Source organism: Chrysoperla carnea, chromosome 4, assembly GCF_905475395.1.
Source record: "Chrysoperla carnea chromosome 4, inChrCarn1.1, whole genome shotgun sequence".
Taxonomy (NCBI): domain Eukaryota; kingdom Metazoa; phylum Arthropoda; class Insecta; order Neuroptera; family Chrysopidae; genus Chrysoperla; species Chrysoperla carnea.
Window position 1 is genome coordinate 24720080 of NC_058340.1, and position 16146 is coordinate 24736225.

At 30.6% G+C, this 16146-nt stretch overlaps 2 protein-coding genes across 3 annotated transcripts; one reads left to right on the top strand and one right to left on the bottom strand.

Annotated features, from left to right (window-relative positions):
* Positions 1-4242: 4242 nt before the first annotated feature.
* Positions 4243-11409, bottom strand: LOC123298303 (exportin-5). Of its 2 annotated transcripts, none has more exons than XM_044880269.1 (11): positions 11264-11409; positions 10764-11061; positions 9173-9394; positions 8929-9099; positions 8574-8867; positions 7003-8001; positions 5960-6667; positions 5738-5861; positions 5353-5674; positions 4865-5234; positions 4243-4403 (listed from the first exon to the last, which is right to left on the bottom strand). In XM_044880269.1, exons 2-11 carry the CDS (start codon positions 11037-11039, stop codon positions 4275-4277), a joined length of 3615 nt encoding a protein of 1204 aa, XP_044736204.1. In that variant the 5' UTR covers positions 11040-11061; positions 11264-11409; the 3' UTR covers positions 4243-4274. The 2 variants fall into 2 exon arrangements, with proteins under 2 accessions (XP_044736204.1, XP_044736205.1); XM_044880270.1 differs by lacking the exon at positions 11264-11409 and adding an exon at positions 11130-11150.
* Positions 11410-12122: 713 nt separating this feature from the next.
* Positions 12123-14324, top strand: LOC123298304 (toll-interacting protein-like). The gene is made up of 4 exons (XM_044880271.1): positions 12123-12336; positions 12400-12692; positions 12748-13201; positions 14074-14324. Exons 1-4 carry the CDS (start codon positions 12295-12297, stop codon positions 14185-14187), a joined length of 903 nt encoding a protein of 300 aa, XP_044736206.1. The 5' UTR covers positions 12123-12294; the 3' UTR covers positions 14188-14324.
* Positions 14325-16146: the final 1822 nt, after the last annotated feature.

The window sequence follows — 16146 nt, forward strand, 5'->3', positions numbered from 1 at the left end:
CACTTTTTGTTTAAATAAAGAAAGCTGCTTTTTAATTTTTGTACACCCTCCAAGGCTGAATTAATAATGAAAATGGGTCTCTAGCACCTAGACCTAGGTATACTCCGTGCTCTCCTTGAGAATAACTTGTCACACGAAGGCGAGATGTCTCAGAGATGCTATTTTAAGCAAATGAATTTACAGAATTATGTCCAAGCCAGACACCACAAAGAAAGACCGCAGGTTTTCCGCCGGGATTTATCCCAGGATTGATGGATTCATAGTTTCGAACCCAAATATTATAAACCTGACGCCCTGCAGGTTTCTGCAGGTGTAAATAAAATTGGAGATTTCATCATCCACGATACAGGCTCTACAAATGGGATCATCAGAGATCCCCATGTTATGAAGGTGGTATTTCAATTGATAGTTTCCTGTCAAGGGTTCTATCACCCTTTTCAACTTTGCTCTAATGAGTGTTAGGCATCGTCGAATGGCTTATATGTGACTATACACAGCTTGGCTTATCGCGTACCTAGCGCAAAATCCCAGTAATCAAGATGGGCTTTTAGGCATTCCTTAATTCGCTAAATTATGGAGCATTTTTCTATGGAAATGACTGTCTGCTTACCGTAGCTGTAGCTCTTAAATGTAAAGGAATATACAAATAGCCCCAGTACTTGAAAGGGATCACAGATTGCATTCAAGAGGTTGATCATATTTATACAAAAATATTACTCTTAATCTAAAATTGTATTTATTTCATATTGTCGTTTTTTTTAAATTTTTTATAAACAAAGAGTATTTATTATTACAAATGTACACATTACAAAATTTTTAATTTATGATACATATTTTACTTTTTTTGTTGGATTTTTTAAAATTAAGTATATAAATAAAACTTCCACACTCTTTCAAATAAAAACTTATTACAACAAAAATAATAATAAATTCTACTAATAAAATTATTATTTATTTTGTAAAAAAAAAAGATAATTATTCAGTTTTTTATTCTTTTTAATGGAATGTAAATCCATTCATTTATAGAAAACATAAGCGCACACAATTTTAAACAACAATTATTTTATACACAGACAAATATGGACTGCGAATAATTTTAGACTTCATTCCGTTAGATATTAGATATAGATGCCAGCAAAGAATACAGTTAGTTATTCTGTATTCTTTGATGCCAGCTAACATATATAGTTCTTTTTTTATCGCTAAATAGAGCCTTTCTTAGCGTTAAAGTCCCCATTGGATATGTGTTTCTTATTGAATGTAAAATACAATTTCTTTATGAAAAAGGCAAAAATATTTACTTTCAAATAGATTAATGCCTCAAAATGGCAAAAATAATAAAATTTTTTTTTATTATACATCTACAAGCTTTGACAAGTATATTAATAGCTCTTTGTTTAAACAAGGCTAAAATTTTCGTTTGAAAGAACCAATAGATTTTGACAGCAGTGGCGCACGAACCTTAATAAAGGACCATTTTTCGGGTTTTATTATCACTGCTCTGACTACTTAAAATGGAAGTTCCAAGCGACTTGTGCAAATCTATGGAGGTACATATTGTATTTGTTGATATCGTTTGCCTTTTTTACATAGAAATGATAGGTGTGACTATTTATATTGATAAATGTTGAAATAAATGAGAAAATGAATGCTACATTTTTGGTTTTTGTCATTTCGATTATCTTTCACAAGATATGTCAATTTGTTGTCTACATGTTATCCTAAAACAGACATAGTCACATTTTTTTTGGATCTAAATGCAGCAATAGAAAACGTACAAGTAATTATTGAATGATAATAGGAGCAAAATTTACGATAGATTTTGATAAAACGATATTTAATTATCGATAATCGAAAAATATGTACAATTATCATTATTAACAGGGAATCCAGAATTTTCGAGCTGTGGAAATTTCTAATTTTTGAGATATTACATTCTATCAGATACAATAAGGCTGCTCAATTTTTATAATTTTAAGACGAAGTTTCTTAAAATTTTCCACGATTTACACAAGGGGAGTAATTCTAAAATCAACGAAAGTTTCATATTTAAATAATCTCTTTCGTTGTTTCTAGCTAAAACATACAATTATCGATTTTCAAAAATTTTCGATCACTGGATCCACTGTTTAGTAAGTTTATTTACAAATTTATTTATTTCATACTATAGCTAGCATGAAGTAACGAAAGGCGGTTTCAATTTTCGTTAATTCAATCAACTTATATCGAATATAAATGATTTTTATGCCTACCTTCATTTTTTTTATTAAGCTGAAGGTGATAATATTTATCGGTAGATACAATAAATATATTGATTGATTAAACGAAAATTTTTTCAAATAGCCTTCCGTTACATTTAAGATTATTTGTTAATCATCATGCATTCCAATTAAAATTAAGGGCATATAAAAAGCTAAAAATCATGAAAATTCATTGATGGTGGCAAATTTTTTTCAAAATATAATTTAATACTTAAAAAAGTAGTGTTTATTTACAATTAAACAAATTAAACGGTGCATTTTTTTGTAAATTTTAAATCAAAAACTTAAAAAAATTAATATACAATTCTTTTCAAAATTTCTTAAAAACTAAAAAAACACAACAATTTATTTTATTCTAAAATATTTGATTAACTTTGGAATTCGATACAAACTTTGGAGCTGTCGGGATTACTATTACGGAACTAAGACTAAATCCGCCTCTGAAACACACGACTGTTGAATACACGTAAACCATTCACGCTTGATACAGAGCTTTCAATTGAAATTAAAGATTCGTCTATACAATATTAAAAACAGTCTCCCTAAACGATGATCGAAGAATTAGTTAAGATATTGGAAATTTAATAATCTTTTTTAAAGATAATTAGCCTTAACTGTCGTAAAAAAACTTTAGATCAGTCCTCAAACGAATAACCAAATATTTTAGAATATTAAAACAAAAAATAGTACATAACATGATTGTCTTAAAAATAATATTCCAAGATTTTCCTTAATTTAATGACAAACATTAGCCATAAACCTTTTTTTGAAGTTTATGATTGAGGCACAGCACTATTGCCAGTTTGAGACAAATGAAAGGGTATGTATAACATTTTTATTGGGCAAATAATAAAAACGACTGCATTCAGAATGCAGCCAATGTATCAACAGAGAGCAGCCATGTTTGTCACATGTTACAGGTTGTCAGAAAATCAATCAAGTTATTTCATCTTCGATCAAAAGCAGGCCAAAAGAGTACACTCATTTTCAACCAGTGAGAGTAATCAATAATTGACCGCGTAAATTAGTAACAGACTCATGGATAATTAGCAACTATTTACAATATGGGAGAAACAGTATACAGAAAGGAATTAGGATTCCTACCAAAATTCTTCATGAATTTGTTTGGTAGATACAATATTCTTTCTGTTAACTGTCGTCCTGCAAACATGCGATATTAAATCTGCTAAATATGTCACTGCATAGATATACGCAGCAAATTAAAATATAACATGGAATCATTGGAAAAATTTAAGATTGTTTTGAAAAAAAATTAACGCAAGTATAAAAGTAATGAAGATTATTGCTTTTTTTTATAACAAGAGTCAGAACTTCCAAATTTTTATCGTGTTCTGCTGCACTTCTAGTATTAGTATATCTTCTCAATAAGGTAAAGTTTATATGAGATTTCTAACACAAAAATAAGAAAACAGTTCATGTACCATCAGTTTTGAAACATAAAATGAAAACAATAAATAAATCATACTTTATAATTTAAGATTTCTTTCATAGAATGGAGAAAAAATTGACATAAACATACACTAGGGACTATTCATGTTCGAAACATACAATAAAGTTTTGTTTGTTCGTAAACTTATAAAAATATCTCAGATCATACGATCATGTAAACTTTTTACTTACTTTTGTGAAAGGATTCTCAAATATAAACTTCTCTCTATGAGATTTTTTTCTTAATTTTTTGAAAGGAATATGAAAATTGGGCAGGTCTGTCCCTTGGTATATTTGAAAGTGTGAAAAATACAACATACTCAGACTTAAATATTAGGATTCATTGAGACATAAATTATGATACCTGTAAAACAATTATTGTTTAAATGTTAACAACCAAAAAGAGAAAAAAAAACACTATTTAGATGTATTAAATTGCAATTTAGTTTTTTAGATTGAAACTAAAAATAAAAAATGTATAGAAAAGAGAAATTAAATAAATAAGGAACAAAATAAATTATAGGCTTTTTGTTTTGTTAAACAATTAAATTTGTTTTATGTATGTTAGAAAAATGAATTTAGTAAGGGAGCGTCAACGGGTGCAGTTTTAGGTCGACTTGCTAATACCAATTGTGGTAAATTTTCAATTTTCACTTCTCTTTTAAATAATTGTCCAATACTTCGTCCAATTAACTGTAACAAAAAGGTATATAAAGTTAAGTTAGGTTAGCGTGATTGTTCTAGGTTGGGACACATGTAGAGAAAAGGGTTCGTTGTGATACCGAAAAAGAGTTGGCCCATCCCCGATCACTACTCCATTTCAAGCTGTTTAAGAACAGCAGGAGTGCTTTTACGTCAACGGACTTAAGATCGAAGAGATCATCAAAGAAAGGCTGGCTGAAGTGAGTCCATTTCCTCATGACAAGAGCTTGACAGTGACAGAGAAGGTGAGACATCATTTCCTCCTCCTCCTCATTGTGACAGGTCCAGCAATAGTCGTGATACACTTGCAGCACTACACCGGACGTCTATTGAAGTTTGTGTCCGACCGCCTTGTGCCATTTCTAGGATGCTCGTCGGCTTCACAATTCCCTGGCATGTCAATTTCTATCGCGAGTCATTTAAAGTAAAAATTAAAAAAAATTACTACTTACTGAATTTGTTAATTTTCTAAATAATTCTTTTTTAGTTTTATCCACTTTATTCCCTTTAGTACTGCCAGCAGCAATTTTTTCATCTAGTTTCTGTAAATCTGTTGTATTAACGTTCGGTATTTGTTGCATTATATGCACAACACTTGGATATTTTGGACGTAATAATTCATATAATTGTGCACCAAATGATAGTAAACAACCTTGATTCGTCTGATGTTGTCCATGTAATGCTAGTGCACGTAACATATGACCCATTACTTGGGCGGCCATTTCATCTGTTAATGAATTACTGTCTACTATAAATCGTATTACTGGTGTTACTAATTGTGTTGCCTTATAAGATGCGATACTGTCGTTGCAAGATATAGCACTGAAATTAAAAAAAAAATTACCTTAAATCTTTTAGTAAACGTTTTCTTCAGCCCAAGATTTAATTGCTTCAGGCTAAGATAGTAGGAGATAAATATCAACAAAAATGTTTTACTTACCCCAAAATTGTTAAAACTATATGTACACAAGTCTTTTCATTTCGTAAAAGTATATTCCCTAAATCGGAGATCACTTCAGTCATAACAGTATTACGTGATGTTAATGGTGTATCCATGGATGAATCTTCCATTTCCATCATATTATTTGCTGGTAAACTACCACCAATTAATGCAACACGAAATACATCAATATATTCTCGTGTTAACGCTCTAATTAGAATATCTTCTAATACTTCTTGAGTATCATTTGTTTCTTCGTTATCATTTGGACTTGCACAATCTGGTGATAATTTTGGCCATTTTGTCATTAAACGACCAGTCACTATTTTAAAAAGAAATTAAAATAAAAACAAAATAGAGGGGAAATAACTTATGAGATACTTACTAAACGGGAAAATATGTTCGGCAATCGGTAAAACAACACTCTCATAGAATGCTGGCGGACATGAGTAAATAAATGATTTTAAAAATACTCGAATTAATGCTCGTAGCCGATAATCGGGTACTTCCTACAAAATTATACAAAAATTAAAATATCATAAAGTATTGCAGAGAATTGACGACAAACAAGATGATAGTAGGAACTTTAAACTGTCTTCAGACTTACTTCTAAACTAGCTAAAACACTCTCAACAATAGCAGGTCCTAAACCAGGTAATTGATATAAATCTCGTCCCAATGATAAACTTGCCGATCCTAAAATATGATAACACGAATCATGGATACCAGTTAAAAAGTTTTGCATTCTTTCTAAAGGATTATGTGGTTTGCTTGGATGATCAAAACTGTCTGGTGTTGGTGGTACGTATCCAATTAGGCCCAATAAATTTGTACGTTCCACATCAAGCATACCAAGTGCACCTTGATATCCTGCTGAGAGTTGTAGTTGTGCCTCCCGATTCCATAATTCATTAAAAACACGCATCAATGATAGTATGTGTGGTAATAATGGGACTACATGAGGTGTTGCTGGATTCCTACACACAGGATTACCCGATTCAGTAAGTCCAACTACAAATCCACCACGTTGAGCACGTTCAGGGTCATCTGGCCAAGCACATCGATTTACTACACCCAGTACCATATTTATACAATATACTAATTGGCTACGATTTTGTCCAACACTATCATTGACACCAGGTTGTACTGGTGGTTGATCTAAGCCCACGAAATGCATAAATTGTCGTGCATTTTGAAATGCTCCAGCATTTGCTATTGTCAACCATTGTGCATGTGCTTCAGCGATCACTTCACCGACGAATAATGTTTGGCGTTCGTAATCGCAAAAGTGATTTGATATAAGTAGTAACGCTTCCTAAAAATAGAAGAAAAAAGTCATTTTAGAAATGTCAGATTGTCAATCACCGTTCTTCAAGCTGAGAGGACCATATATGGCGTTCCAAAAATTGACATCAATCTTTTAATAAGAAAAGTCTAGTCAAAATATAAAGTCATTCTTGTTCTTAATATGTTGTCTAGACTTTCCTAGAATAGAATTAACTAGAATAAAATCTAATAATAAAAAAAATAATGTTTAAAAAAAAAAAAAGACAAAAATATATATTTTAATCATAGAACAGAGTGAGAGGGACAATGAGATCGATCCTGCCACTTTCATAACAACCTTAATGTTGAAAAATATAAACTTACTTGTAAAGTAACTTTTTCTAACATACTCAATTGAGCCGGACCTTCTTGTCGATTTAAATTATTAATAGTCGTACGAATTTGATCAAACATTTGTAACAATAACAGTGGATATTTTTGTCCAATTTTAACCATTAACGATGCAGCATGCCGTCGAACATTCTTCACAGCACGTGATCGTGAATCTTTCGATTGTCCATCAGGAGAAAACAGTAAAGTAGAAAATATTTTATCCAGCACACGAGGTAATAAATTCGCCCCGGATATTGCCATGCATGTACCAGTTGACGTCATTTGCCCAGTGGACATACTTAAGAATACGAATAACGCTGATATGCAAGTCAGTAGAGTTGATAAGAGAAGTGGGTCTGAAGGCTCATAATTTAAACACATTTCCAACAGTTTTAGCCCTGAAGCAATTGATGGGCGTTCTGTAGCTTGTAATATTTTTCCAAGAACTGAATCCAAAATCTGTGAACATGCTTCCCATTCTAAACATATTGGATCGTGGATACCCAAACCCGATGTAAATTGTGCCGGCTGTTGTAAACATTTTATTAGCCATTGTTCCACGTAACTGAATGTCACTAATGGGGCGATAATTGTAGCTTGACGAAATGTTTCTGCAATATCAGCTTTACACCGATTAAAAAAGCTGATATATTCCTCTTCACTATCATAATCGTATCGTATATATGTGGCTGTGTCATAAATACTGTGTCCAGTATTTCGTCCGGTTGGATAAGGAATTTTTATTACCTTTGGAGCTGTATATTCTAACCATAAGGGTATGTAGGATAAAAATACCGTGTCACGTGCTATTAAGTCTTGTTTCATTAAAGCTGCCCATATTGGATTTGCTAAATGTACTAAAGTTAAACTTGGATGTCGTGAAAAACATAGAATAGTGTCTAAAAATAATTGAAAATTTGCTGGTCGACTTTGTATTCCATAATCTCGTCCCCATAAATAGCATAATTGTGATGCTAGACCATTTAAAACCTGTAATCAAATATAGTTTGCTGGTATAATTTAATCAGTTTTTGAATTTTGTAAAGAAATTGGGAACAAACAGCCACGAAAATTTAATTAATTTCAATATTAAACAAATGTTTTCAAAGAAATTGCCTGAAATCGATTTGAAAAATCGCTCTTCGCATGGGATTTTAGGATATATCTCAGAAACTATGCATCCAATCATTAAATGAATCATACTTTTGAATTTTTTGGATCAAAATTCCCTTATGTACTGAGTTTGATCAAAATGAAAACAATATATTTCAATTTTTTTAAGGGCTCATATTTTAATGAAATTCAGAATCTTATGTAATTTTGACCCAAAAATTACGAATATCCGATTTATTTAATGATGGGGCGAGTATATTTTCAGATTTCGATAAAAATTTGGGGCGAGTATATTTTCAGATTTCGATAAAAATTTTGTATCAAGAACTTATCCTGTAACTATTATTTTAGATTTTTTGGATATTTTGGAAGGTGATAAAAGGCTAATTTTTCATTTTTAATCTTCAGATATATCGAAAAGAAATCTGAATCTTAAAATAATTACTTACTTGAACTAATTTCTTCAAGAATAAATAATGTTGTTCATCAAAATTTAATCGTTCGGTCTGTACGGCTGCCAATATACATCGTGCTGCATCATCATTGAATAATATCAATAATGGTTTCCGTTCTTCAGGTTTTCCCTTACGATTTACAATTTGTACCAAACATTCAGCTGCTGAATTTTTAAATGCATTGTCATTTAATAAAATGCATAATATTTCTAGTAGTCGGCCCCCATTTGACATTATATGTGAAATCGAAACCCATTCTACGAAGCCGGTTAAGGTAACGAGGACAACCTAGAAAATAATAATTATATTTAAATCTGCTCAAGAAAATTATTTTGAGCAAAATTTTTACCTGTACAACTCGACCATGGGATTGCGCTAAAGCCACGTTTCCACCATCCGTATTAACTCTAAATTGACTTACATGTAATTCGATTAAACGTAGAAAAAAGGCGAATATTTCTGACATATGCGTTGTAAGCGCTTGATAAATATCCTTTCGCCTTTGATTCGATTCTAAGGTCTAGAAATGTAATAAATAACAAATATTGATTTTTTTTCTTTTGTGGATTTCTAGTAATTAGGGGAATACGAACCTGTAGTAAAGCCACATCTTCAACTAGTCTTAAAAACACCAGTAATACTAATTCAGTCTGTGCAGTTCCACGATTGCATGCGATACTTAATTCGTCCAATAGACTAGGCCACTGTTGAGGCCATTCACGTTTTACCATTTCTACAACAACTCGACTGAGGGCATCTTTCATATGGGGTTCATCGCCAACATTTCCGCATGCAACTAATTTCATGGCATTTTCCTAAATTTAAAATTATTATTATATAGTAGATTAGTTAAAATGAGAACCTCTTTTTAAAATTTTTGTTTTCTGTCTCCTTTCTGTTTAAGTGATTTGGATAACAACCTACCTTATAACGAATAAAAAAACTTTTAACCAAAAAAAAACCGGTTTAAAAAAAAAACAATTTAAATACAATTTTTTTTTTATTAGCGTAGTTTAACGGCTGTACGTTAAACAGCTTAGGTCATATGTACAGCCAGTGTATAATAAATTACATAAATGTTATAGTTTATTAATTAATTTTGTATATTTAAGGTAATGATTGAGTTTGGTGAGTATTGTGTTGTTGTCGGAGAGAAATTGATTTAGATTAGGTGGCAGGTTGTGTAAATACAAATTAATATGCACTAAAAAGTAAAAAATAACGAAAATATTATGTAGTTACAATTATTATTTTTGGAGTCGGTATCAGCCAAGGAAACAACTGTGACAGAACAGTTTGCTACATTAACTTGGCTGACACCGACTTTAAAAATAACAATAATTGTAACTACATTATATTTTACTTTTTAGTGCATATTAATTTGTATTTTAATTTTTTTTTTTTTTTTAAGTCGGTTTTTTTTTTGTTAAGTTTTTTTATTTTATGATTATTAGTGAAGTACACTAACTAATTTATCACTAAAAAAGAATCCTCGAAATCGGTTGGCGTGTTACTGAGTTATTCGTCCATTTGTCGCGTACATACTTATACAAATTTAAGACTTATATGGTTTTCACATGGATACCATTGTCAGAACTAGACCAAATTAAAATAGGACCACACGGGGAGCACGAGCTTTCAAATAGATAAAGAATCATCAAAATCGGTTCACCCAGTCAAAAGTTCTGAGGTAACGAATATAAAAAAAAAAAAAAAAAAAAAAGTCGAGACAAAATAAACATATGTACAGAGTCACAACTGTTCAGACATATTAAATTAAATTCCAAAGTAAACGTCACCTTCGTTAATTGAAAATATCCCTACAAGCACCCTTACTTACTAGTAATGAAAGAATAGACGTGAAGTTTTCAAAACAATTAAATATGAACGAACTCGTGGCTTATTGATCTATAAGCCACGTGACAATATTTATAAGAAAATTTTGGATCAGGGCTAATAAGAGACCAGTATTTTCTAATACAACCTGCCTACTTCGCTCGCAAACATTTAGTGTCTCGTATGACGTGGTATTATTTTCAACTAGACCAATTTAATGCCTACCTAATTCAGTAACGCTTTCCTAATTTATATTAACGAATAATTATACACGTAATTTATTCGTGAAGTTGCCGGTGCCAACTGAGCCCTCGCGTTCAATTCGATAAAACACAGAAATTGCCAAACCTTAATAAATATTTTCTCCGTTTGTGAGATTTGATTCCATCGATATTTCACAGTATGTTCCATTAACTGCAACCCAAAATGTCGTGCAACAGGCGAATGATTCACATTGGCAACCAAATATAAACCAACTTCAGCACATAACGGTGATGTCTCTTTAAATCTATCACATGCATCATAAGCTTCACGTCTTGCTGCTTGTGATGCTTCTAAACTCATTGTAATTTCCACTGCACGAGCTAATTCTGCAGCTAAGGCAGATACATTTCCGATAGCCATTTTTTTACAGGTTAAGTGATTTCTGTAATAATTTATTTCAATTAAAGTTATTTTCAAAGTAAAATCGTGTGTTTATATTTTAATAATTACACATAATTTTTAATTGAATGTCATTCTTTGTATTTTAAAACGGTAAACGTATCAAGTGACATTGGTGAAAAAAAGCAGCATGCTCCAATAATATTTAACGAAACAGTGATTACACCATATTTTTAAAATATTACCTGTGTGTTTTTTCGTTAATCTATCTAGGCTAAATTAAATTCGTTTCATAATAATATTCTTTTGTGATATCATAACATATTTTTTATTAATAACATGTATAATATTTTAGATTAAATTTTTACCACCGGCAATAGGGATGCCTTCCTTGTTATTAACCATGTTATCAACAGAATAAACATTCAGTCTTTGCATTCTTATTTATGGTATTTTTACATGTTTCGTACAAATATTTAAAAAACTTTAGCGTTTACACAAAACTTTATCCTAATCAAAAAACTGTTTTTATTGATGGAAATTAACAATTACCTACAGTATTAATTAATAATAATAAGATTTTTTTTAAATAAAACCTCATAATTTGCTAGAATTTTTAAAAATATATTAGATAAGATACATAGATGTTAAAAACTAAACATAGAATGCTTATATATATATTATCTTTTGTTTAACCGCCTTGGGTAATTCAAATGTCTTTTAATCTTAAAACTCGACATTGTTCTGATAAAAAAACAAAATCATAAAACACTTAAGAGGGCCAGAAAAAGCATGGAATTCAGTGAAAGATACAAATCTGTATTCCATTAGAAAAACCATTGATTTTCTTTAGCGTTCTAAGTAAAGCACAACATCCGTGACGAGAGTATTTAAAAAGTGGTTTGACGCCTAGGGGTAAATAATTGAACTAAATTTTATGAATATTTTTGGGATTTTGAAATAAGTTAGAAGAATTTGTAATAAATATGAATCGATAATTTTAAATATTTTTTCGAATATCTTCCTCCAAAATTATCTTTACAAATATTTATATTTTAAATCCTTTGTTTATACAAGAACAAGTTACATAATTTTTTAAGGTGTTACGTCGTTACGAGAATATTCTTTATGGTAATTACGACGTTTATAATCTGTCAAATTTATTGACAAATCATACTTGCTGTTATCGAGAACACAAACAAAAGACGTAACGAAAATTGATATAATAAGTTATTACGGTCTCAAGCTGGATAAAGCTGTGTCAACTTTTACTAAAATGGTTTCAGTAGCTGGCAAAAATGCTGAACGACGTAGCAGAGTAATTATTAGGTACATTCTTTTTATTTAAAACCTGGTTCTTTACATGTTATGTTTGTTGTAGGTGTTATTAGGATCGTTGCCACCAGATTTCTTACGGGTTTCAGCGACTGTTCAACAGCAACAAGAAGCAGCCGATCATCAAGCAGCCGTTGCACTTCAATTGGTAGAATCTCCATATGTTCAAAATGCCGTAGGTCGTTTGAGTATCACTGTAGGTCAAGCAAAATTGGTAAAAAATTATGGTATGACCAGAATGGATCCGTATGTACGAATTCGAGTTGGTCACTGTGTTTATGAAACGCATACTGACACAAATGGTGGGAAAAGTCCACGATGGAATAAAGTGATGCAATGGTAATTCCCAGAAAATTTTATATCTAAAATATTATCTAATATTGATTCTTCTTAGTCTTTTACCGCAGGGTGTAAATAGTATATATTTAGAAATTTATGACGAATGTTCGTTCACCATGGACGAATTAATTGCTTGGACTCAAATTCAAATACCGCAAAATGTAATGCAAGGTGAAACTCATGAAGATTGGTATCCGTTAAGTGGAAAACAAGGTGATGGAGCTGAAGGAATGGTACAATTGGTTCTTAGTTATACAACTGCTGCTGCACCAGCAAATCCGTATCCAATGTATGCTGTTTCACCATTGGTTATGGTACCTGCTTATGGTGCTCCTGTGAGAGCTACACCTCCTGTTACAGTTTATACAACTCCAACACCCGTAATGGGTGTTATTCCACCAGGAACAGCAGTTGCTGCAAATCCACAAGCTGTAGCTGTTCCACAAGGTGTGGCTGCTACTGCAGCTCCTCCACAAGCACCGATTCTTAGTGAACAGGAATTAAAACAGGTAATGTTGTTTAAAATCGTCAGCACGCAGGCCTTAACTGCATAACCTTAAGAAATTTTCTACGATGATGCAGACATAATTTTGGGTATTTTCATCCACATATCAAGCAAACTATTATTTTAACCACCATTACTGTTAAACTTTTTTGTTGTACTCCGTTTCGAAGTACTTTCCCTCTCTCTCTACCCTTTTTATTTTTATTAAATATGGCTTAAAATAATCGAAACAAAGGTGAAAAATGACAGCAATAATATTTACCATTGTAAAACTTTGTTAATTAATATTTATACCATGCATATATGTAATATGCAAGGTATACTAAGTTTTGTCCCAAGTTTGTAACGCTTAAAAATATTGATGCTATGGACAAAATTTTGGTATAGGTGTTCATAAAATCACCTAATTAGTCCATTTTCGGTTGTCTGTCCGTCTATCCGTTTGTCTGCCAACACGATAACTCAAAAACGAAAAAAGATATCAAGTTGAAATTTTTACAGCGTACTGAGGACGTAAAAAGTAAGGTCAAGTTCGTAAATGAGCAACATAGGTCAATTGGATCTTGACCTATGGTTCCGTAAGACCCATCTCGTAAACCGTTAGAGATAGAGAAAAAGTTTAAATGTAAAAAATCTTTCTTATAAAAAAATAAACAACTTTTGTTTGAAACATTTTTTCGTAAACATCACTGTTTACCCGGGAAGGCGAAAATTAGGCGTAAATTGTATAGTATGTTAGATGGGGATATCAGTTACGTATGTGTGACATGTATGTATGTGTAATGTGATGTATGAGTAATCAACACTGTCTATGCATGGTATTTCAACAATTAACTCAGTCAATTGTTTGTTTTCACTTGTTTTATAAATTTTCAGATTCAAGAAATGTTTCCAAATGTTGATAAAGAAGCCATTAAATCGATATTTGAAGCGAATAGAGGTAATAAAGAAGAAACAATTAATTCTTTACTTCAAGTTCAAGAGAATTAAAAAATAAAAATGTTACAAGTTGTTAATTTTTTTATATTTTTTTTTGTGCTATTAATAATATTAATATATTATATTATGGTAAAGAACTGATATATGTATATTTATGTGGAGGTGTTTAATTGTTAGCCATTTTAATTTTTAAGTTGTGTATTAAACAAAAATAAATTATACATTTTTTTTCTTAAACAAAGTTGCTTTTTATTTTGTAAACATTTTTAAACCTGGACCTAGACCTTTTTTTTCTTTTTCTAATAAAAAGAAATAATAAATAGATAAGTCAAAAATACAAAACTTAAAAATAGCGCAACAAATGCCATTTTTTCCTTGTAGCTTTCTTCAAACTGAAACTTCTTTCTTGTAACGTAGCTATGAAAACTATCCATTAAATTACCTTTCAGAAAAAAAAATCATTTCATCCGTATAGGAGCTACGGTGCTACAGATGGGCAGACACACACACATATATAAACGGACAAACACACAGATTATAGTTTAAATATAATCTGTGGACAAACATATAACATCCCACTTTTTGCGTCGGGGTTTAAATAGTGAAATGGTTGGATATATTACAAAACAGGATGTATGTGACCCGACACATTGAAAATTTCGATATTTAGATTGTCGGACTACGGACGGTTTTTGTATGTAACTCCTTAACTTTTCTATTTGTTTGATCATTTAACAATTTTAAGATTGAGAAGCAGTAATTCAAAATTTTTTTAGTCTTTTCTCAAGTATCATGTTTGTAACCACTTATGAAAAAGAGCCTGGACTTATAGACTAATAGTAAAATATTAAAGTTAAACTACCGAAGAAAGAAACTTGATAGATAGCAATTGGAACTTGTTGGGTTATATGGGATACTGTTCTATTTATTACCTTTGTAGTTTGAGATTCTAACGAAAACTTTTTATTTTTCTCGAAATTTCCATGTATGTTACTTGGAGAAATATTCTTAACGAGTTTCAATTCGAAAATAGGTAAGTATAAAATTTCTCTGTACGAATAAGCCACACTAAAGTCCCTGTAAATGTGCTACACCTCTTCTCAGCTTTAGCTTAGAGTTTTGTATAGATCTATCTAGACTAAATCTAGCAACTGTGTAAAATATATGTAGCTTTAGAGTTTTATTAAGTAGATATATTATTTTATTTCCATTAATGTATTTACATTTTGCATTGTACATTAAAGTTAGTTTTATGAATGGCAGTACAGCGGTTGCTGAAGCCAATTTTTAACAAACAAAAATGTAGATATATACATAATTAAATATCATAAGCATATATGTATTAACAGTTGCATATCTAATAAAAAGTTTTCTAGCGGGTATTGAAAAATGATTGTAAAATTATTTTTTTTGTTAAACTATAAATAGTAAATAATAAAATTTACAATGTTTTTTTTTGTAGAATCAATAAAATATAGAATAAATACAACAAATTATTTTAAATGGCAATCAATAAAAATTATAATATTTTAAAAATCCAGTTATTAAAGATAATCATTATTATTTTCATTTAGGTACCTATAAAAAACAAATATATATAGAATATAATTTATTATTTTTACTTCAATATACTGATTATAACATATAATAACATGGAGATATATTAATGATAATCACTGCTGTGATTTCCGCCATTTTCTGGATTTCCGATGCTCTTGACAATCTGACTTGCTACCAAATTTTTTTTTTAAAAACTGATTCGATTCTGTAAAAATTGTTCATAAATTTCTATCAATAATTGTTTATTCACTCGATTTATTTGGTACTTAGGTGATCTTTGAAAAAATTTCTTGAAAAATTTATTAGGGTTTTATAAATAGGTAGGTATATACAATCCATTTTATAATGTATTGTATTATAATTATTGTATTATATATATGCATGATTGAAACTATAAAGAAACACTACTCGGTAATGACATAATAAAAATTATTAAAAAATGCTGAATCC

Excerpts from the sequence above, each read along its gene's own strand:
- LOC123298304 (XM_044880271.1), top strand. The coding sequence starts at position 12,295 with ATGGTTTCAGTAGCTGGCAAAAATGCTGAACGACGTAGCAGA. Across the intron at positions 12,337-12,399 it reads ATGCTGAACGACGTAGCAGA|GTGTTATTAGGATCGTTGCC; the intron begins GTAATTATTAGG and ends TGTTTGTTGTAG. Across the intron at positions 12,693-12,747 it reads TGGAATAAAGTGATGCAATG|TCTTTTACCGCAGGGTGTAA; the intron begins GTAATTCCCAGA and ends GATTCTTCTTAG.
- LOC123298303 (XM_044880269.1), bottom strand. The coding sequence starts at position 11,039 with ATGGCTATCGGAAATGTATCTGCCTTAGCTGCAGAATTAGCTCGTGCA. Across the intron at positions 8,868-8,928 it reads CCCATGGTCGAGTTGTACAG|GTTGTCCTCGTTACCTTAAC; the intron begins GTAAAAATTTTG and ends ATTATTTTCTAG. Across the intron at positions 4,404-4,864 it reads TTAGAAAATTAACAAATTCA|TTAATTGGACGAAGTATTGG; the intron begins GTAAGTAGTAAT and ends TTTTTGTTACAG.